We start from the raw sequence: 22,006 nt of genomic DNA, 5'->3' as shown, positions 1-22,006 counted from the left end.
TGGATGTCCACAGACGTCAGGGTTTGTGTGGATAAGGAGGACAGAAAGGACCTGGTTCTAAGCTAAATTATTCTGTGAAATATTCATGACATTGTTCCAACCTCCAACCAAACTACCTCTAGGAAGTCATTGTAAGAAAAATTCTAGTGAATTACTTCAATCTGTAAAACCATGATTTGGCATGGTCTACTATAGAAACAATGATAGTAATCTAACACCCACAATTACAAATGAAGTATTGTACCATTTCACCATGAAAAACTCCGATCCTATACCTTGATTTTATAAGTGTCATCATTGACTTGCCTTCATTTATCTAATACAAGCTTTCACCTCTTTAAGTTAAGTATAACAGAGGCATAAGATTGATGTCCTCCTGTTTACCCTCTCTTGTAATGTCTCTAAATCCTCTTGATTGGAGTCAGAGGGTTAAACTGTGTCAGTGTAGCTTCTATAAATAAGTCTTAAAAGATTTGATGATCTAATGGATGGCGACTTGATGTTGCGTCATTACGTTCCCTAAAATGGAATGCACCACCTCCTCTGGGTTCCGTTCTGAGTTTCACAACATTCTACCTTAGAGATATTTGCAGTCCTTTATCTAAATTCTGGATCTCTCTACTCATTAGCTTTGTGGGAGTACATTCATGGAAAGGACTGCAATAGTTCAAGAAAGTGGCTCACCTCCTTCTCAAGAGCTGTTAAGGGTGGGTGATAAAACCTAGCCTTTCTTGTGAAGCCCACATTCCAAAAAAGTGCAAATAATTCAAATAAATCAGTGAAACTTTAGGTCTTGATGAATGTACAGCACTGTGGAAAGAAGTCTTAGGCACATACATATAGCTAGCGTTCCTAAAACTTTTGCACAATACTTCAGTAATTTTATGTATTGCACTATACAGCATATGTTAGTGATGGTAAACCTGATTCTGATACGGGTCTCTATTGTGGTCTGAGAGTGGGGGGTGGGGGGACTGGAAACATGGTTGGGGAAAAAGGGAAGGGAGAGTGGAGGGAGTGGGAAGCACCAGTGAGATATTCTGTAATGAACAATGAATCAATAGTTTGGAATCAGATGACCTTCTCAGGGCTGGGTGTGTGTTCACCCATGCCCCAATTCCCTACCCCTGGCCCTGGCACTCCTTCTCTGCCACCAATCTCACACACCCCTTGTGGCAATCCAACATTTTTTGCTCCCACCAGATTTACAAATTTGCTCTCCGCTCCACTTTGACAAATACATTACTGTGCAAATGCCTTAGGCACCCTAGCTCTCTCTCTCTCTCTCTCTCTCTCTCTCTCTCTCTATATATATAGATAGGTAGATAAAGATAGATATTATAGGCATCCGTTAGTCTCGTGAGACCATGGATTTGCGCCTTGGAAGGTTTCCATGGCGCAGGCCTGGGCAAGGTTGTGTGGAAGACCGGCAGTTGCCCATATTGCAAGTTTCCCCTCTCCACGCCACCGATGTTGTCCAAGGGAGGGGCACTAGGGCCGATATAGCTTGGCACCGGTGTTGTCACAGAGCAATGTGTGGTTAAGTGCCTTGCTCAAGGACACAACACACTGCCTCAGCAACCTTCAGATCACTGGACCGACACCTTAACCACTTGGCCACGCGCCAACGTATAAAGATAGATATATATATATATATATATATATATATATATATATTCAGTTTTTTAAAAGTTCATTTTTTTCATGGTAATGCCTACCACAAAAGTACTGGAGTATTTTAAAAATCCATCTGATTCATTAATGGTGTTCAGAGAGGAAATTCTGCTATTCTTGCCTGTTTTGGTAAATATGTAGTTCCTGTCCCATCAATATGGTTGACACTGAAATGTCTGATAAAAACAGGATGAACAACCAATACTAATATTTTTGGTGCTGTCCACATCCAATGCATGCATGTATTAAAAAAGAATAGGAGGACAGATTCCTGATTGGTCAGAGCATGAAGGGATATGGGGAGAAGGCAGGAGATTGGGACAGAGAGGAAAATTTGATCAGCTGTAATGAAATGGCAGAGCAGCTTCGATGGGCCAAATGGCCTAATTCTGCTCCTATATCTTATGGTCTTATGAACAGGATTTGAAGTGTAGAATTACACTACTGAGGAGTTAAAACAAGGGGGACTTTTTGTATGTGCAGGCTTGAAAGAAACTTAGATCTTTTCTTACTGCTCTCTGCACTTCCCCCCTTTCCATCAAGGCTTGTAGCAAAATTGAATCAGTTGAAGGTTAGGATTTAGGGTATCACAGTACACAATTCTTGTGTACTCATACACGTACCCAAAAGGATACTGAAGGCATACTGGGAAGTGAATTGAAAACTACGTGTGCAAAATTTATAGCTACACTGTTCGTACATTTTAAAAATCTTCTCTGGTGGCCAGACCATTTGCAATTTGTTTGCAGATTGATCATCCAAGGCAATGAGGTCAATTCCATAGAGAAATTATCTACAAACACTGGGCAAGTTGTCATCCTAATTGTTATATGGTCAGGAGGGTAGCCAAAAATATGAAACCAGTAGAAGTTTATTGATAAATATTTTTAATTCCTGCTGAGATTTTTGCATGTGTTAAGAACAGATATTGCTTATAGAATTATTTATTTTAAATGGGCTCCATTGTACCTCTGTAAAAATCCAAAGACCTTTCAAAGAAATTTTATTTCTGCAGGTGATTAGTAGTGCCTTGAGAGTCTGGGGTTTAGAGATTACCCTCTTCAACAGCCCAGAATATCAGCGATTAAGGATTGATCCAGTGTAAGGCACATTTTATATATACATATGTAAATACAGTGCATTGTCATTATTTTTATTTAAATTACAATTACTGTTTATGTGGATCTTAATTTTCAGATTTTGGACTTTTTTTCAAATATACTCTTAATACGGTCACAAATGAGCAATAGCCATTTTGTTCAGAAATAGGCATTTTGAAAAATTAAATTGATTCTTTCAACAAATTCCTTGTGAAACAGATTAAGGTCTATCCACGTGTTTGTTGTTTCCACAGAATTGAAAGGGCATTTATATGCAACTACAAAGAACATTGGTTTACAGTACGAAAATTAGGAAATCAGGTAGTTTACTCTTTAACATTAAAGAATTGGTATGGAATTTTGAATCTCACCTCCATGGTATGAGAGAAATTAAACCATTCCCTTTACCAATTTTTTCCAAGATTTCCAATGATTGTTTCATCTCTTTTGGGGACAAGAAACTTCTTAAAAATATTCTCTTCAGTATTCTATTAATGCAGCTTGTTAGACTTACTGCACAGTGTCATAGTCCCAGTTTCTTCTTTCTCAAGAACCTTAATTAACAAAATGTGAGCTTGTGTTTAAAAAAAAGTTTGTTGTGAAGATGTAGGATGTTAAAATATTGCCACAGAATTGCAGTGTTTGTTAAGTGGATTCTGTCTTTTCTGCTAAGCCAAGTTACTCACTCTCTACACATGAATATAGTCCTATCCAAACTGACATGTATGCCATTTTAGCACTCTTTAACATAGTCAATCACGTAAGCTCTGCACTCCTTTGAAGTCCACACTGTACTGATCATCCCAGGTTGTGGCAGGGTTTTGTTCCTGTCAACTGTCTCTAAGTCAGAAATATGGCCGTGAAACAAGTTCCCAGGTGGCAGAAGATATGTGCAGACTCATTGCTCTGTCAAATCTATCCCACTGGGTTCCGAGGTGATTGAATGTATGGGCTGCATATAACCTGGAGAAGACCTGGAGTCCATTAAATATGAAATGAACCAAGCAGTAATGTCACCATTCCCCCACCACCCCGAAGCATCTATTATTGGCTCCCTTTTCTTCACCAACACACTGTGGCTTGGTGGCTTTTACTGCTCATACTGGATAAGTCTGTTTGGTGCTATAGGCACCAGATGTTCCGGTGTACTCCTAGGCCCAGCCCTCCGCTCCCTGGGTACATGAAGACATTTCATCTAACAACCAATGAGCTGCAGTTTCCCAAGAGCAATGTAACATGTAATTATAAAGTGTTCTTCCGTGCTGGTTCACAGAGATGTACTTAATAAATATTGAGGCAAATGAGGTCAAAGGGGTAGTTTCCTGAAAGGACCAAAGCAATTTGTTTTGGTCCACATTCATAAGTTCTGTACCCTTGTCAGAAATTCCATCTCCTTCACAGGCCACTGCTTCAGATTGGACCAAATTAGCAAATTTGACAGCTAATTGAATTCTGGGCTGATTCTCTGACACCCTTTCTCATAATCAGTACAGACTACTTGCATCGGTCTATCAGTCACTGCAACCCTCACCCTTATGCCCTGCACCTCCAACCTTAACAAGTCCAGTGCTGTTTTTGCTAACTGAATCCTACACTTTTCATCAGTTACTTCTGCACCACTTGAAACTGTATCAGATTTTATCTTCTTTTTTGGCCCGTCACCCCTACTGGGGTATAGGCCGCCCACAGCAGCTCACTAGAGTCCTCCGTCCTGGGCTAGTCTTTCAAGCTTTCCCAAGTGTAGCCCATCTTCTTGGTGTGTCCTTCCTCTCCCTCTATTTTCTGTAGCCCTGGATTTTTATGGGATGGAGTAGCTAGCCCCATGTCCAACCCCCTGTTTTCACAGCCGAGCTTGGGAGTGAACATGGTGGAGTTATTGGATTTTATACTCGCCCATTATATCTGACCACATGAACCACCAATTTCCCAATGTTTCACAGATGAACTTTCCAACCTGTTGTTTAAGCCCTTTCTTGATCATTCCATCCATCATCTTTTCCTACCACGAGCCGTACATTATTTGCCTTCCATACTTCTATTGACTATCCTAACTGTATTTGCCCAGTGGCAGTTTGGACTACATTTATCCAGATAGTTCAGCCTCAGCTTTTTACATAGATGCCACAGTCTGATATTACCTATATAAATTTGCCCACTTCACTGTATTTATTTAAATGTACTTCTTTAAGCATACCTCTGACTCTCATTGCCTGAATATTTATTATTTGAATTACTATGAACCAGCATGGAATGGTTCTTTTCTGTATTTAAAAAACATTTTGTAAATACATGATGCTCAATGTAAGAAAGTCAGACCTTATACAATGAAATAAGGTGTGTATTTCTGCAGTTTTCTTTACCTAACTACTCTTCCACAGCGCATTCCGCTCCCCCCCCCCCACCCGATCCCTCTCTCAACCTTGTAGGAAATTTGATCCTATCCCCGGTGGTGATGTACCAGGTGACAAGAGGGTTGCCTGACACATGATATCATCACTTGGTGATGATTGCAGGTGACAGGGCAACAACATAAAAGCTACTGCCCTACCATATTCAGAACTGTCAAACTCATTATAATCAGTCAAGATCACTCAGATATATTCAAAAACTGTTAAAACCATTGAAAAACAACATCAAATACTAATAAATTAAGTCTAAATTGATTAAGAATGTTATTGTACTTTGCAGAGTTTACCACCAGATGGCGCAATTTGTTGTTTTCCCTCTAGATTTATCAAACAATACGGAATAATTTACATCTCCTTTAAAATAAGCTAATGAGAAGATTATGCATCTGTCCAATAAATTGCATAGATGTAAAGAATAACCGATGCTTTCTTTTCTGGGCAGTGGTTTAACTTGAATTCTTTATTGACGGGTCCAGAGTTGATCTCCGACACTTACCTCGCCCTATTCTTGGCTCAGTTACAACAAGAAGGTAACCCTTATTCAATATACTTGTAAATTGTTTTATTATGAATATGTGTAAAGAACTTTGTATATTAGCTTTTGATGCAATGGACTTGGAATATGAAAGTAAGGAGGTCTTGTTGCAGTTGTTCAATGCTTTGTAAATACCACACATGGAATATTGAAGGCAGCTTAACTCTCATTACTTGAGGAAGGATACTCTTGTCTTTTGAGGTGGTGTATACTTGGTAGACCAGACTGATCCCTAGGTGAGAAAATTATCTATAAAATAAGTGTGCGGTTTTAGTCTATATAGACTGAAGGAGAATGAGATAAAGAAATCAGACAAATGAAATATATTATCTGAGAAGAATGCAATGTAATCTCTTTGATTCTTAGAGTGATTGATATGATAGATATTAAAATGGTTTCTGAAAAAATCTAGAAATAGGGAATTTATATTCAGGATAAGGAGTTGATTGCTTAAGACATCCCAGCCAGAGATGAAGCATTTCATTCTCCTAGAGGAACGTGGTTGCTCTGTGAGTGAGTGCATGCAAGCTGAGATCAATAGATTACTAAACACTAAGCAAATTAAGAGGCAACTCCGCCATGGACGGTCCCAAGCCCGGCTGCGAAAGGAGGAGGGGTGACCATGGGGCTAACAACCCCATCCCGTAAAATTCCAGAACGACAGAATCACCAACAGAAGCTCCAAAGACCTCATCCTGACAGAGGAAGGATCTTTGAAAATGTGGACAACCTGAAAGACTGGCCCAGGACAGAGGACTCTGGTGAGCTGCTGTCAGCAGCAGCAGCCTATGCCTCAATAGGGGTGCTGAGCTTAAATTAAGGGGCAAGAGAATCACCGGGGAAGTGTGACTTGGAAAGAAGTCCATGATCTTTTACAATCCCTGCATTGCTGAACACCAGAGCAGGTTCTAGTGGCCCATTTTTGTTTTATTAATTCAAGGGACACATGCTCTACATTTGATAACCCATCCATAATTGTCCTTTGAGAAAAAGATAGTGAACTGCTGTTCTTGAGGTGTGGCTATATTCATAATGCTGCTAGTGGATTTTTATTCTGACTCTGTAACAGTGAAGGAATAGTGACTTACAGTGAGTAATTTCCTAGTCACTAAGGACCCTCAACATTCAGGATATGCCCTCTTATTTCTACAGTCGGGAAGGAGGTGCGGGTGCCTGAAGAATCACGCTGAATGATTTAGGGACAACTTCTAAGAATTATAGAGTCGTAGAGCACTGCAACACAGAAACAGACCCTTCAGTCCATCTAGCCCATCCCGAACTTGTCGTCTGCCTAGGCCCATAAACAAGTAGCCGGAACAAAGCACTTCATACCCCTCCCATCCACATACCTATCCAAATATCTTTTAAATGTTGCAATCAAATCCTTATCCAATACTTCTGCTTATTCCATACCCTCACCAGCCTCCGAGTGAAGAAGTTCCCTCTCATGTTCCATTTAAACTTTTCACCTTTCACCCTTAACCTATGACCTCTAGTTCTAGTCTCACCCAAAAAGCCTGCTTCTATTTACTCTTTCTATCCCCCTCATAATTTTGTTTATAAATATCAAATCTCCCCTCATTCATCTGTACTCTAAGACAGCGTTTCCCAACCATTTTTAGCCCAACACCTCCCAATGCACTTTCATACTTGCCAACACCCCCAAAGCACCTTCATACTTGCCAGTGCCCCTCTTCAGTTGACTATAATTTCAATATACATAGTGTAAAAACACGTCTACCATATGCTAACATGAGAAAAATGATTCTGATTTAATTTTTTATTTGTCTTTAAGCTTAGCTTACACACTACCTGTGCACTGTACAGCAGCTTCGATATCAATGCAATCTTTGAGCTTGATGGTTTTTAGCAAGAGCTGAAATATCTGGTTCAAGTTGTGACGTAGTTCAAGTTGCATAGTCTAGTGTAGCCTTGTGCTGTCTCACATAGTCTTGTGTAGTTTTGTGTTGTTTCATGTAGCACCAGGGTCCTGGAAGAAGGTTGTTTCATTTTTACTGTGTACTGTACCAGCAGCTTATGGTTGAAATGATGATAAACTTGACTTGATTTGACTTGACTTGACAGCAAAAGCCTTAAGTCCCCATGTATAACAATGCCCAAGCTTTTTCTGATTTTGTAGCTATGTGGTTCACTGCAGTGAAGCCTCTTTCAAGGCAGGAGGATGGAAATGCAATGAAGAGCAGTTTGGCTCTTCTCCAAAGACCAGGAAATTTCGTTTGACTGTGTGGCCACATACCACAAAAGCTGACATTTTTGAAAAGTATTTTTGCTTCTTCATCATTCTGAACTTTGATCATTTCTTCTTGCATGCTCTCTTCCTGTTCCTTCACCTTGCAAAGAAATGGGTTAATTACCCAGTCCAGAATTTCCAAATCGCTCAAATCCATGAATCAATTCTAAACATCCTTCTTCAGTGACTGCAGGTGTAAACAGTACTCTTGCAAATCACTGTCTGTGAAAGAGAGTGCCATACTTGTCATGCAGGGAAGCTGTGAGAACATTCTTCTCCCAATGTTTCTGCACTTCTTGCCTGGATTAAATTGAAGTTATCACCCTGCAATTTCATATTTAGAATGTTCATTTTGTCATACAGGTCGTCTAGGTATGCCACATCACCACATAGAAATTCAATCTTGTTTCCCAAGCTCTTGTCGACTTTGAGCAAAAATTAAACCACAGTGTCAAAAAGATCTAAGAAACAGTTTAGGCAGCAGTCTTTTGACAGCCAACACACTTCAGTGTGAAGAAGCAAACATTCAAACTCTTCATTGTTATCTTGCCATAACTGGCAAAATATTCTGCTATTTAATGGATGCGCTTTAATTTTGTTGGTAGCAGATATTAGAAGAGTTATGCTTGAAAAAAGTCACTGGCTGAGGTTTTTGGCTGCGAGATGTTGACGATAAATTACACAATGGATTTCAAACAGACTTGGAATGTCTTTTTTCATAAGTACCAACAAACCAGCATGGTGGCCTGTCATACATGGTGCTCCATCTGTTGCACAAGAAATCTTGTTCCTAATCAGAATAGTTTTATCCTCAATATATATTTTAAGCTTGTTGTAGATTGATTCTCCATTAATATTTGTTTTTAAATTTTTATAAAAGAGAATCTCTTCATAAACTTTTCCATTTTTGATAAACCGTGCATATGCCATTGGCAGTGCCTCGTTGTCTCGCACAGTTGACTCATCTAGTTGTATCCCAAATTCTGTTTTTTGTAGCTCTTTGCATTGTTGATACTCAATGTCTTCACTCATTTCGTCGATACAATAAGCTACAGAGTTATTACTCAAAGGAATTAATTTTAAAATATTGGTATCCATTTTGAGAACAGTGGTGGGCACTTCTGGTACAGCAGGCATCTTTCACCAATTGCATGAGCTTTTCCACACTTTCCTATCATTTTGGAAATGTTCTAAGAAGCAATGAGACCACTATCAAGGTCATAATTAAAACAAGTGTGCAACACTTTTCAAATGCTTCTTTCATCTTCTGAAACTGAGTAATACCAGAAGTAGCCTTTTCAGAGTGTCTTTTACAGAAGTGTTCCTGCCATCTTAATGGTTTCATGACTTTATTAGACAGTACAGTATTACAAATAAGACAGATGGGTGTCACTGATCTGACAGTAACAGAATAAAACCATACTCTGGAATTGTAACATTGTATTGATGCAGTATCTGTAGTTTCTGTTTCTTAGCAGGATTAGAATTCAAGGCTTCACCGCCTTCAGACTCATAGAGATCACACTGTACGTAATTATCCTTCATTAATGGGGCTAAATTAAAATTAAAGATTAACACAAACTGGGAATGCCTATCGGATGTTGATGACAGCAGCGAGTTGACACGGATGGAACAATGGGAGCAGCACACAAAGGAACAGTGAAGCAAAAATGAAGACGATTATAACAGTGAAAATTACATTGACAAGGATTCAGATTGGAATCTGAATGTTAGTCGGAATAGAGCTGGTGTTTGGCAAGCTACTTTTATACTATTCCAGTTAGTGTGAGTGACCAATCACATAAGGCCTCATGATCCCCACAGATGGTTCTTAACTGCACATATGAAGCCAAGGTCGCTTTGAACATCTCGAGGAATCCACGGTGTTGGCATGCTCACTGACTGGTTCACTGCCTGTGGAACTATGGTTCTTCCTGTGTTCTAGTGCCTCATCCTTTCTTTTTGGAAGTGCCTGTTCTACTCATGGTCGGTCAGGTCTCCTACCTCAAGTTAGGATACTGCTTACTCTCCCCGCCCCTAGGATCTTGAACACCCCCAACAACCTCTATTTCCCTTAATGCTCCATTAGGACATGTAACCGTCCCTGTTGGGAATCATTGCTGTTGGGAATAAAGTCCTAGCTTGTTCAACCTTTCCCAGTAACTCAGGTCCTCAAGTCCTGGAAACATCCTTGCCTTGTATTTTTTCTGCACTCTTTCAATCTTATTGACATCTTTCACGTGTTAGTTGAGCTAAAGTGCACACAATACTCCAAATTTGGCTTCTCCAACGTATTATACAACTTCAACATAACATCCCAACGTCTGAACTCAATACTTTGATTTACGAAGGCCAATGTGGCAAAAGCTTTCTTTACGAACCTATCTACCTGTGACGCCACTTTCAAGGGATTATGAATCTATATTCCCAGATCCCTCTGTTCTGCATTCTTCAGTGCCGTACTGCTGTCCACGTAAGTCCCACCATGGTTTGTCCTCCCAAAGTGCAATCCCTCACACTTGTCTAAATTAAATTCCAGCTGGTACAGATTCCGTTGCAAGCTTTGATAGTCTTCCTTGCTGTCCTCCACACCCTCAATCTTGGTGTTATTGATAAATGTGCTGATCCAGGTTACCACATTATCATCCAGATGGTTGATATGCTGTAGATGACAAACAGCAATGGATCAGCGCCGATCCCTGCGGCACTCCAGAAATCATGGTCCACCAATCAAAGAGGCTGTCATCGATGACCACTCTCTGGCTTCTCCTGCAAAGCCAATGTCTAATCTAATTGATTACCTCATCCTGAATGCCGAGCGACTGAACCTTTCCAGTCAAAGGCCTTGCTAAAGTCCATGTAGACGACATCCACTGCCTTGCCTTCATCAATTTTCCTGGTAGCTTCCTCAAAAAACTCTATAAGATTGGTTAGGCACAAACTACCACGCACAAAGCCTTGTCCACAATCCCTAATTAGTTCCTCTATTGCCCTTACAGTGCATATCTACACAGCTATGCAGCGAGTTAAACAACTTCTGAAAAATCATCCAATATGGAAGCTTTCTTCAGGGTTTTTAATGAGATCTCTTACTTATGAAAAGATATTGTTGTTTCAAGGGCAAATAAAGAGAGGATGGAGATGAACATGTTTCCACCTTGTGCTTCAAATCAAATCAAAACAAAACTAACCCACACAGGAAAAGATGTAAAATACAGTTTACATACAGGCAGTGATGTTCATACAGAATAAACTGTCCCTCTTGAGGCCAGAACACTCTCTGCCTGGCATCCAATAGTCAAACTTAACTATTAAACCTAAAAGTCAAGTGATCACTAAGTCTTTAGCAAAAGAAGGATAGTCTCAGGGAATGGTCTTGAAAATAGTGTCTTTAACCGCCCTCAGTTCAAAAATACCAGCCTTGATGATGTAAACGCGAAGAAATCTGCAGATGCTGGAATTTCAAGCAACACACATAAAAGTTGCTGGTGAACGCAGCAGGCCAGGCAGCATCTCTAGGAAGAGGTACCGTCGATGTTTCAGGCCGAGACCCTTCGTCAGGAGGGTCATATAAGCTGCTGATGGTCAGTAGCTTGCCACTGCATACAGAGGGTCTTTTGGTATCAGTGAGCTGGAAAGTAAGGGTGTGGGTAATGATCCTATCCAAGGCCCACACTTTGCTGCATGGCGGGACGTCCTGGCCAAGATCAAGATTCTGTAGAGCTTTGGCCAGATCTTCAAATGGGAAGAGAGATTCTTTGATTGCCTCTGGAAAGACATAGCATTTGTTCAGCCTCTGCCTTAGCATTTGTAAACCCTTAGCTGGATTATTAATGTGAATGCCTCTAACCCTTCTTGCATGTTGCAGTGACTCCCCATCAAGCTACTTACAAAGAAGGTTGAACTCTTAGTTAGATTTGAGACTTTGTCCTTCCACAACATTGCAAAAGCTTGACTTTCGGGACAGATAACTGGCAGACTGGTTCTTGAACACCTTTAGTCATATTGTGACTGGATCTCGATGAGCAAGATACCAAGACAAATGTAATGCACCTGTAGCTCCTGAATGAGATCATTGTGGAGACTGGCTTGCCAAATGTGTGTCCTGGGATGGATGTAAGTTCAGTCTGTCCATGTCTGGGCAGTGGGATTGGCATCACTAGCAACTCTTGACTGAGGTCGTTGTTGTGGTGGGACTGTGGCGGGGGGGGGTGGGAGGTTGTGGGTCTTTGCTGCTGTTGAACTTGACTGTCAATACCTGGACAATGTGAAAGGCATGTTGGCTCCCTGTGGTGTGGACAGCTTCTTGTAGAGCTGGACCCTGTCTTTTTATATCCAAAATGTGTTGCGGCATATTTAGTAAGATGCATTGGCTGTTGTGTCAGCAAAACATGACTGATTCTGGTTATAGACTCACCACTGCCTAAGTCAGCTGCTGCTTCATCCACCTTTGCCTCTGTTGAGGCAGCCTCTGCTTCAGATTCCTTCTTGAGCGCATTCTTGACCACAAATGAGAGCATCCTGACTGGCTGCATCACTGCCTGGTATGGGAACTGTACCTCCCTTAATCGCAGGATTATGCAGAGAGTGGTATGGACAGCCCAGCGCATCTGCAGTTGTGAACTTCCCATGATTCCGGACATTTACAAAGACAGGTGTGTAAAAAGGGCCCGAAGGATCATTGGGTACCCGAATCACCCCAGTCACAATCTATTCCAGCTGCTACCATCCGGGAAATGGTACCGCAGCATAAAAGCCAGGACCAACAGGCTTCGGGACAGCTTCTGCCACCAGGCCATCAGACTGATTAACTCGCACTGATTTGAGTGTATTTCTATGTTACATTGTCTGTTCTATTTATTATAAATTACTATGATTGCACATTGCACATTTAGATGGAGACATAACATAAAGATTTTTACTCCTTATGTCTGTGAAGGATGCAGGAAATGAAGTCAATTCAATTCAATTCATTCAATATGGCCTTTAAACGTGCTGTCTCCATGTCTATATGAGCTTTCTCCATTTGTGTCTTGCTGCTTCAGCTCTGGCGCGGGCTTTTGCTGCAGCTCTGCTAATTTTGGTTTCATCTGAGGGTCGCAAAGACATGATCGATGAGCCACATTCTAACCTGACTTCCAGGTCTTGGAGATCAACATTGCTTGGGTCAGAAGCCAACATTACCGTCTATGGCGTTCAGACGCATCTCCAGTCTGTGTGCGATGCCTTTGAGGATGAGTCATCTTTACACTCTACTGTTCTAGTAGTGTGTGGCTACAGAACTATTCAGCGAGTTAAACAACTTTTCAAAGGTCACCTGATATGGAAGCTTTCTTCAGGCTTTTTAAAGAGTTCTCTTACTTAAGAAAAGATATTACTGTTTGAAGGGTAAATAGAGTATGGAGCTGAGTGGGTTTCCATTGTGCACTTCAAAAGGAATCAAAACGAACCCATACAGGAAAAGATATATTTAAAAAACAGCTCATGCACAGGAAGTGATGTTCATACAAAATGAACTGCACTTCTTGAGGACAGCACAATCCTGTCTATCCAAATACTTATATATCTGGTCCCTTAGCGTACCTTCTAATAACCTACTCACTACTGATGTCAGGCTCACTGGATTATAATTTCATGCCTTATTCTTAGAGTCTTTCTTAAACAATGGAACAACATTAGCTAACCTCCAATTCTCCGGTACTTCACCCATGGGAAAGGAAGTTTTAAATATCTTTGCTAGGGCCCCTGCACTTTCTGCAGTAGCCTCCCACAGTGTCTGAGGGAACACTTTATCAGGCCCTGGGGATTTATCCACTCTAATTTGCCTCAAGACAGCAAACACCTCTTCCTCTGTAATGTGTATAGGGTCCATGATCTTGCTGCTGCTTTGCGTCACTTCTATAGGCTCTGTGTCTGTCACCTGAGTAAATACAGATGCAAAAAAATCCATTTAAGATCTCTCCCATCTCTTTCAGCTCCATGCATTGATGACCACTCTGGTCCTCCAGAGGACCAATTTTGTCTCTTGTTATCCTTTTGCTCTTAATATATCTGTGGAAACCCGTGGGATTTTCCTTCATCTTGACTGCTAGAGCATCTGCATGCCTTCTTATAGCCCTCTTGATTTCCTTCTTGAGTGATCTCTTGAACCTCTTATACTCCTCATGTACCTCATTTTCTCCTTCCTGCCGTGCTCACTCTTCCGCTTCACCATCAAATTTCTGAATGGCCCATGTGACACTACCTCATTATTTGTTTTTCTTTGCACAGTTTATTGATTTTGTGATTTATTGCAAGTTGTAAGTTTTTGCACTATACTGCTGCCACAAAACAATGTACCCTATTTCATGTTGAATGAATCAGTGATAATAATTCTGATTCTGAAGTCAGAATTGTGTATGGCTTGGAAGGCAACTTCTAAGGGGGTGATGTTCACGTGCTTTTGCTGCCCTCATCTTTCAAGTTACTCAGTGTTGTGGGTTTGGAAGATTCTGACTGAGGAGGCCTGGTGAGTTGCTGCAGAGCATCTGGGAGATGGCGCAAACTACTGATACTGTTTGACAGTGAGGAGAGAGTGAATGTGGATCGGTTGTTATGTCCTGTGTGATTCAAGCATCCTAAATATTGTTAAAGCTGCACTCATCCAGGCCAGTGGTGAGTAGTCGTCATGTTATGTTTCATGTTCTTAATTTTAGTTCAATAAGTAAATAAAAGATAAAATGATAGCTCACTTACTGTTAAACGTTTTACAGACGGTAGACATATCACTATACTCTCTTCCTGATTCACAAAAACCTTTCTACCATTTTTCTGAAGAGAAGAGAGGGGTGTTTAGAAGGGTCCGCTTCAACAACACTCAAATCTCCAGCTATCCAGGATTAAATAGCCCCCTGGACTGACATCCCATCCACCACTCCCATCAATTTGGTACCCCTGTCAGGAGTACATTCCAACTGCAGAATGCACTCCAGCAACTTCCAATGACTGCTTGAACAGTTCTTTCTAACACAGTGACCTCTGCCACCCAGAAGGACAAAGGAAATGTCATCATCTACAAGTCTCATATACAGAGAAACCATCTTGTCTTGGAAAAATATCACATTTTTGTCATCTCAAAATTTAATTCTGAAGTTAAATAACGCTCTAGGAGCTCTATCACTGGACAGGGTGCAGCATTTCAAGAAAATAAAAGTTAATTCCACACTCACCCCATCTTTCTGTTACTGTAATAGAGATAGAGTCCCTCTTGCCCTTACCTACCGCCCCATCAGCCTCCACATCTGACATATTCTCCTCTGCAACTTCCATCATCTCCAAAGGGACCCTATCACTAAATATACCTGTACCTCCCATCTCCAGGGACATATTCTCCTCTGCAACTTCCGTCATCTCCAAAGGGATCCTATCACTAAATATACCTGTACCTCCCATCTCCAGGGACTTATTCTCCTCTGCAACTTCCGTCATCTCCAAAGGGACCCTATCACTAAATATACCTGTACCTCCCATCTCCAGGGACTTATTCTCCTCTGCAACTTCCGTCATCTCCAAAGGGACCCTATCACTAAACATACCTGTACCTCCCATCTCCAGGGACTTATCCCTGCAACCTTCCAGGTTTGGCAACACTTCACCTGCAAATCTGCTGGGGTCCTCTATTGTGTCCAGTGCGCCCAATGTAATGCAGCTCTCTTCCACATTGCTGAGTCCCATTGTAAATTGGGGGACAGCTTCGTCGAGCACTTCTGCGCCATCCGCCACAAGGGAGACTTCCCGTTGGCCAAACATTTTAATTCCCATTTATGTTCCAAAGTGTCGATCCATGGCCTCCTCTTATGCCAGAGTGGAGGAGCAACACCTTATATTCCATCTAGGTAGCCTCCAACCTGGCAGTATGAATATCGATTTCTACCCCCGGGAACAAATTCCCCTCCCCTTTTCTCTATTCCCCACTCTGACTTTTCACTTCTTCTCACCTGCCTATTACTTCCCATTGGGCCCCCTCCTCCTTCCCTTTCTCTTATTCTCCACTCTCCTCTCCAACCAGATTCTTTCTTCTCCAGCCCTTTACCTTTCCCACCCACCTGGCTTCACTTAGCACCTTCCAGTTAGCCTGTTTCCCCCATCCCTCATCTTTTTGTTCAGGCATCTTCCCCCCTCCCCCACCCTTCCTTCTCGGTCCTGAAGAAGGGTCTCAGCCCAAAATGTTGACTGTTTATTCATTTCCATAGATGCCGTCTGACCTGCTGAGTTCCTCTAGCATTTTGTGTGTGTTGCTTTGGATTTCCAGCATCTGCAGAATTTCTCTTGAAAATAAATGTATTATCAAAGTACATATGTCACCATATATTACCCTGTTACTTATTTTCTTGCAGGCATTTACAGAAAAATAAAGAAATACAATTTATTAAAAACTATACATAAAAATGACAAGTAACGTGTAAAAGAAGACAAATGTGCTAAATAAATACATAGATAAATAGATACATAATACTGAGAACTTGAGTTGTAGAGTCCTTGAAAGTGAGTTTGTAGGTTGTGGAAGCAACTCAGAATTGAGGTGAGTGAAGTTAACCACACCAGTTCAGGGGCCTAATAGTTGCTGCCATCTTCTCAAGGATTTTAATATGGTGTGTAACGCTCTGCTAATTGAGACACAAGTGACTCAACAAAGAATCTCGGTGGGTCAGGCAGCATCTGTAGGGGAAAGGAATTTGACATTTCAGGCCAAAACCTGCATCAGGACTGAAAGTCATCCTGAAACATAATCAGGTCCATCCCCCGCCTCATCCCCCAACACCCTACAGGTGCTGCTCGATCCTCTGAGATCCTCCAGCAGATTTTTTTTATTGCTGACCTTTCAGGTGGATTTAAAAATGTAAAATTTCCAGGTATTCTTTTAGAGTTCATGCAAATTACACCACAGAGTTTTCCATTGCTTTCACAAATGACGACAAAGACTCATTTGTTTTAGTGAACACTCAAACCAAATGAAACTTTGCATATGATTATATGTTTTAAAAAAACCTGATTTTCATGAGCAATGGAAGTTAGCTTTCACAATGTTTTAAGGATTCAGTTTGGCACGAACACAGAAAATTATACCGAAAAAGCTGAGGTACAATAGACAAGCAAGAAGCTGGCTCTCTCAGAAAATATCAGCAGAAAATTAGGTAGGGAAATAGAATTCTAGAGCAGAATAAAGTTCATAGTTGTTCTATATAAGAGTTGTTGAAGGTGGAAATTCCTGCTGTGTCTAGTACATTAAATTATCTTGCAATAGAAGTGCAAAAATAACTTGCATGATTTTTCAAAGCTAAGTACAGCCTTTCAAAATCTCAATCCACAGTGAGGTGAAATGACTCTATAATTAAATTAAGTGCAAATTTAATCCATTCCTTTCCACCTTTTGCTTCTGTGTGAATTTAGTAAACACTGATAAATGGAGCAGTTTCCACTGTGGTATCAACATTATTTTCTTCCTGTACTGTCATTGCTTCTTTGAATATTTAGTGAAGTTTCCTTTACTCTGGCCTAGCGCCATGCTCCATTCTCAAACTTTGAACGGAACACACGTGAAATTCTGCATTTCCCTTTAAATTTTATTCACTAAAATGCTGTACACTAAACAGACAATGAACTGGAAAGTAAGTTAGTATTAATTTCGAGAGGACTAGAATATAACAGCAGGGTTGTAATGTTGACATTTTATATGGCATTGGTGATACCACACTTGGAGTATAATGAGCAATTTTAAACCCCTTATCTGAGGAAAGATGTGTTGGCATTGGAGAAGGTCCAGGGGAGGTTCACGAGAATGATCCTAACAATAAAAGGGTTAACATCTGAGGAGCATATGATAGTTCTGTAACTTTCCTTGCTGTTCTTTGGAAGAATGTGAAGTGGCGGGGGGGGGGGGTTGGTGGTGATCTTACACTTGAACATTGAAAGACCTAGATAGAGTGGACGTGGAGAGGATGATTCCTATAGTGGGGGAGTCCTGGAGCAGAGGGCACAGCCATAGAATGGAAGGATGTCCCTCTAGAACAGAGATGAAGAAATTATTTAGCCAGAGGGTGGTGAATCTGTAGAATTCACCACCACAGATGGCTGTGGAGGCCAAATCAGAGGCTGATAAGTTTTGATTATTGAAGGTGTCGAAGGTTATGGGGATAAGGCAGGAGAGTAGGGTTGAGGGGGACAATCAGCCCTGACTGAATGGCAGAGCAGACTCGATGGGCCAAATGGTGTCATTCTCTTCCTATGTCTTATGAGAATCAACATTTCTAGAAGAAGCTACGGAATGTTGAACATGATTGATCGTGTTGTATATACTCGTGCACTACTCACTTTGCACTTATGACTGTGAGGCTAAGCACATCTCCAGTGCCATATTCAAGCTTGTCATAGGCCGAATCAAAAGTGGTGACGTATCAGCATATAGGAGGGAGATTTAAAATCTGGCTGAATGGCACCATAACATCAAGCTCTTACTCAATGTCAGCAAATCCAAGGAGCTGATTATTGACTTCCAGAAGAGGAAACCAGAGGTCCATGAGCCTGTCTTCGTCAGCAAATCAGAGGTGGAAAGAATCAGCTACTTTAAATTCCTTGGTGTTGTTATTTCGGAGGATCTGTCCTGGGCCCAGCACATAAGTGCAATTATAAAGAAAGCACAACAGTGCCTCTACATCCTTAGGAGTTTGTAGAGATTGAGCATGACACCTAAAACTTTGACAAGTTTCTATAGATGTGTGGTGGAGAGTATATTGACTGGCTGCATCACAGACTGGTATGGAAACACTAATGCCCTCAAACGGAATATCCTACATTAAGTAGTGGATACAGCCCATTCCATCACAGGTAAAGCCCTCCCCACCATTGAGCACAACTATACAGAGCATTGTCATAGGAAAGCAGCATCCGTCATCGGGGATTCCCACCACCCAGGCCAGGCTCTCTTCTCACTGCTACCATCAGGAAGAAGGTACAGGAGCCTCAGGACTCACCACCGGGTCCAGGAACAGTAATTACCCCTCAACCACCAGGCTCTTGAACCAAAGAGGATAACTTCACTCAATTTCACTTGCCCCATCACTTGACTTCCAGTCAAGATGGCACCAGCAAACACTGATACCTCGAGCAATGTTTTCTAGATAGTTCGCAAAGCTATTTATTTCACTTCTTGTTTGTCTTCTCTTTACCTTAAATGTGTTTCTGGAACTGTTAAAGCCTGCGATTTACAGTTTGAATTGAATTGAGTGACCTAGCACTCTGCTGTCTTCGAGAACATTCTGGGAGGTGACCGTAAGCCTTGTGGCGAAGCTTAGAGACGGGGTGCAAACCCACAATCAACTCCATTTCGCCAGTTAAGGTGTCCATTAATCACTGATTAAAGCACAGAGGAAGATTGAAACGGTGAGGCGAAGGCGGAAGGTGAGTGAGTGTTCAGCACTGAGTTCCTGCCTCTCGCTGCTGCCGGATAAGATGTTTGAGTGTGACCACCTGTCACTTGTTGCTGCTGACTAAGGTGTCTCCCTCATTGCTCTATCTCTGCGTTCGAGTGGTCTCCCTCTCCCTTGAAGAGGATGTTACCAAAATTCTGCAATTTATGGATTGGACTGGACTCTTCGCAGTTTTATAACTTTTATATTTGTGCTTTTGTCTGTTTAATTTTAGTGTATTTTGTAAGTTTTTTTGTGTGGTAGGGGTTGGGATTTGTTGTTCATGCAGTTCGCCCACTTCGTTTTTCTGTGCGTGGGGGGAGTGGTTGGTGCTCTTGTTACCGATTTGTAAGTTTTTTATTGTGCAGGGGTGTGTTTGATGTTCTTCTTTGAGTGATTTCCATAATTTTCTTTGATTTGTTGCAATCTGGAGAAGATGAATCTCAGAGTTGTATAATACACACATACTTTGTTAATAAATGAACCTTTGAACCTTTGGACTCACTTTCAAGGACTCTCATCTCATGTTATAGAGTCATAGAAAAGTACAACACAGAAGCAGGCCTTTGGCCTGTCTAGTCTGTGTTGAACCATTTAAACTGCCTATTCTCATCAACCTGCACCGGGACCATAGCACTACGTGCCCCTACTATGTACCTATCCAAACTTTTCTTAAACATTGAAATCGAGCTCACAAGCATCACTTATGCCGGCCGCTCATTCCACAGTCTCGCCACCCTTTGAGTGAAAAGAAGTTTCCCGTCATGTTCCCCTTAAACTTCTCACCTTTCACCCTCAACCCATTACCTCTGGTTGTAGTCCCACCCAACCTCACTGGAAAAAGTCTTCTTGCATTTACCCTATCGAGACCGCTCATAATTTTGTATACCTCTATCAAATCTCCTCTCAATCTTCTACATTCTAAGAAATAAAGTCCTAAGCTATTCAATATTTCCTAATAACTCATGTCCTCCAGACCCAGCAACATCCATGTAAATTTTCTCTATACTCTTTCAAATCTTATTTACATCTTTCCTATAGGTAGATAACCACAACTGCACACAATACTCCAAATTAGTCCTCACCAACGTCTTATACAACTTCAACATAACATCCCATCCCCTGTACTTTTTTCCATTAATGCTGCTTGGCCTGCTGAGTTCCTCCAAAATTTTGTGTGTATTTCCTGTACTCAATACATTGATTTATGAAGGCCACTATGCCAAAAGCTTTCTTTACAACCCTTTCTATCTGTGACATCACTTTCAATAAGTTGCCTCTGACATCTCCCTCATACCTACTTCCAAGCACCTTAAAACTATGCCCCCTCGTGTTAGCCATTTCAGTCATGGGGAAAAAGCCTCTGGCTATCCACATGATCAATGCCTCTCATCATCTTATACACCACTATTAGGTCTCCTGTCATCCTCCGTCACTCAAAGGAGAAAAGGCAAGTTCACTCAATCTATTCCCATAAGACATGCACTCCAATCCAAGTAACATCCTTGTAAATCACCTCTGCACTCTCTCTGTAGTATCCATCTTGTTAGGCCCTGGGGAATTATCCATCCTGATTTGCCTCAAGGTAACAAACACCTCTTCCTCTGCAATCTGTACAGGTTCCAAAAGTTGTTGCTGCTTTGCCTCACTTCTATAGATCTTGTGTCCATCTCCTGAGTAAATGCAGATGCAAAAAAATAATTTTAAGATCTCTCCCCCATCTGTTTTAGCCCGCACATGGTTTACGATTCTGATCTTCCAGAGGACCAATTTTGTTCCTTGCAATCCTTTTGCTCTTAACGTATCTATGGAATCTCTTGGTATTCTCCTTGGCCTTGTTTGCTAAAGAAACCTCATGTCTTCTTTTAGCCATCCTGATTGCTTTCTTAATTGTTCTCGTGCATTTCTTATACACTATAAGCACCTAATTTGTTTCTATCTGCCTGTACCTCCTTTTTTCTCTTAACCAGGGCTACAATATCTCTTGCAAACCAAGGTTACCCACACATTATCTTTAACTTTTATTCTGTCAGGCATTTACAAGCTTTGTGCTCTGAAAACGTCACTTTTGAAGGCCTCCCACTTACCAAGTACACCTTGGCCAGAAAACAGCCTGTCCCAGTCTACATTTGCCACGTCATTTCTGATACCATCAAAATTGTTCTCGATAATTATACTTAATTATTTAATATTATTATTTACTTATATTTGCATAGTTTGTTGTCTTTTGCACACTGGTTGAACACCCAAACTAGCATGGTCTTTCATTGAGTCTATTATGCTTATTATTCTATTATGGGTTTACTGAGAATGCCCACATGAATCTTAGGGTTTTAAATAGTGACATATATTCACTTTGAACTTTAATGTTAGTATCGTGGAGATATTCCATTCCAGTACTGCATTCTACCTTGTAGAGTGCAGAAAGGTTTTGGAGACCGAGGAGATGAGTCATTTACTGAAGATACCCAAATTATTGTAAGCATAGTATTTATTTGACTGTTCAGTTAAGTTTCTGATCAGTAGAGATCATGCAGACCATGCTGTGAGATACAACCATGGTAATGACATTGAACATCGGGGAAATGTGGTTA

At 41.1% G+C, this 22,006-nt stretch overlaps 1 protein-coding gene across 1 annotated transcript in view; it reads left to right on the top strand.

Moving 5' to 3' along the window:
* Nucleotides 1-22,006, top strand: part of wdr89 (WD repeat domain 89) — a 195,736-nt gene that overhangs the window by 33,646 nt on the left and 140,084 nt on the right. The window contains exons 4-6 of the mRNA XM_072271596.1: nt 2,690-2,775; nt 3,029-3,095; nt 5,625-5,712. Coding sequence (XP_072127697.1) covers nt 2,690-2,775; nt 3,029-3,095; nt 5,625-5,712 — 241 coding nt within the window. The remainder of the gene's footprint in view (nt 1-2,689; nt 2,776-3,028; nt 3,096-5,624; nt 5,713-22,006) is intronic.

Source organism: Mobula birostris, chromosome 1, assembly GCF_030028105.1.
Source record: "Mobula birostris isolate sMobBir1 chromosome 1, sMobBir1.hap1, whole genome shotgun sequence".
Lineage (NCBI taxonomy): Eukaryota > Metazoa > Chordata > Chondrichthyes > Myliobatiformes > Myliobatidae > Mobula > Mobula birostris.
This window is presented reverse-complemented; position numbering and strand designations above follow the sequence as displayed.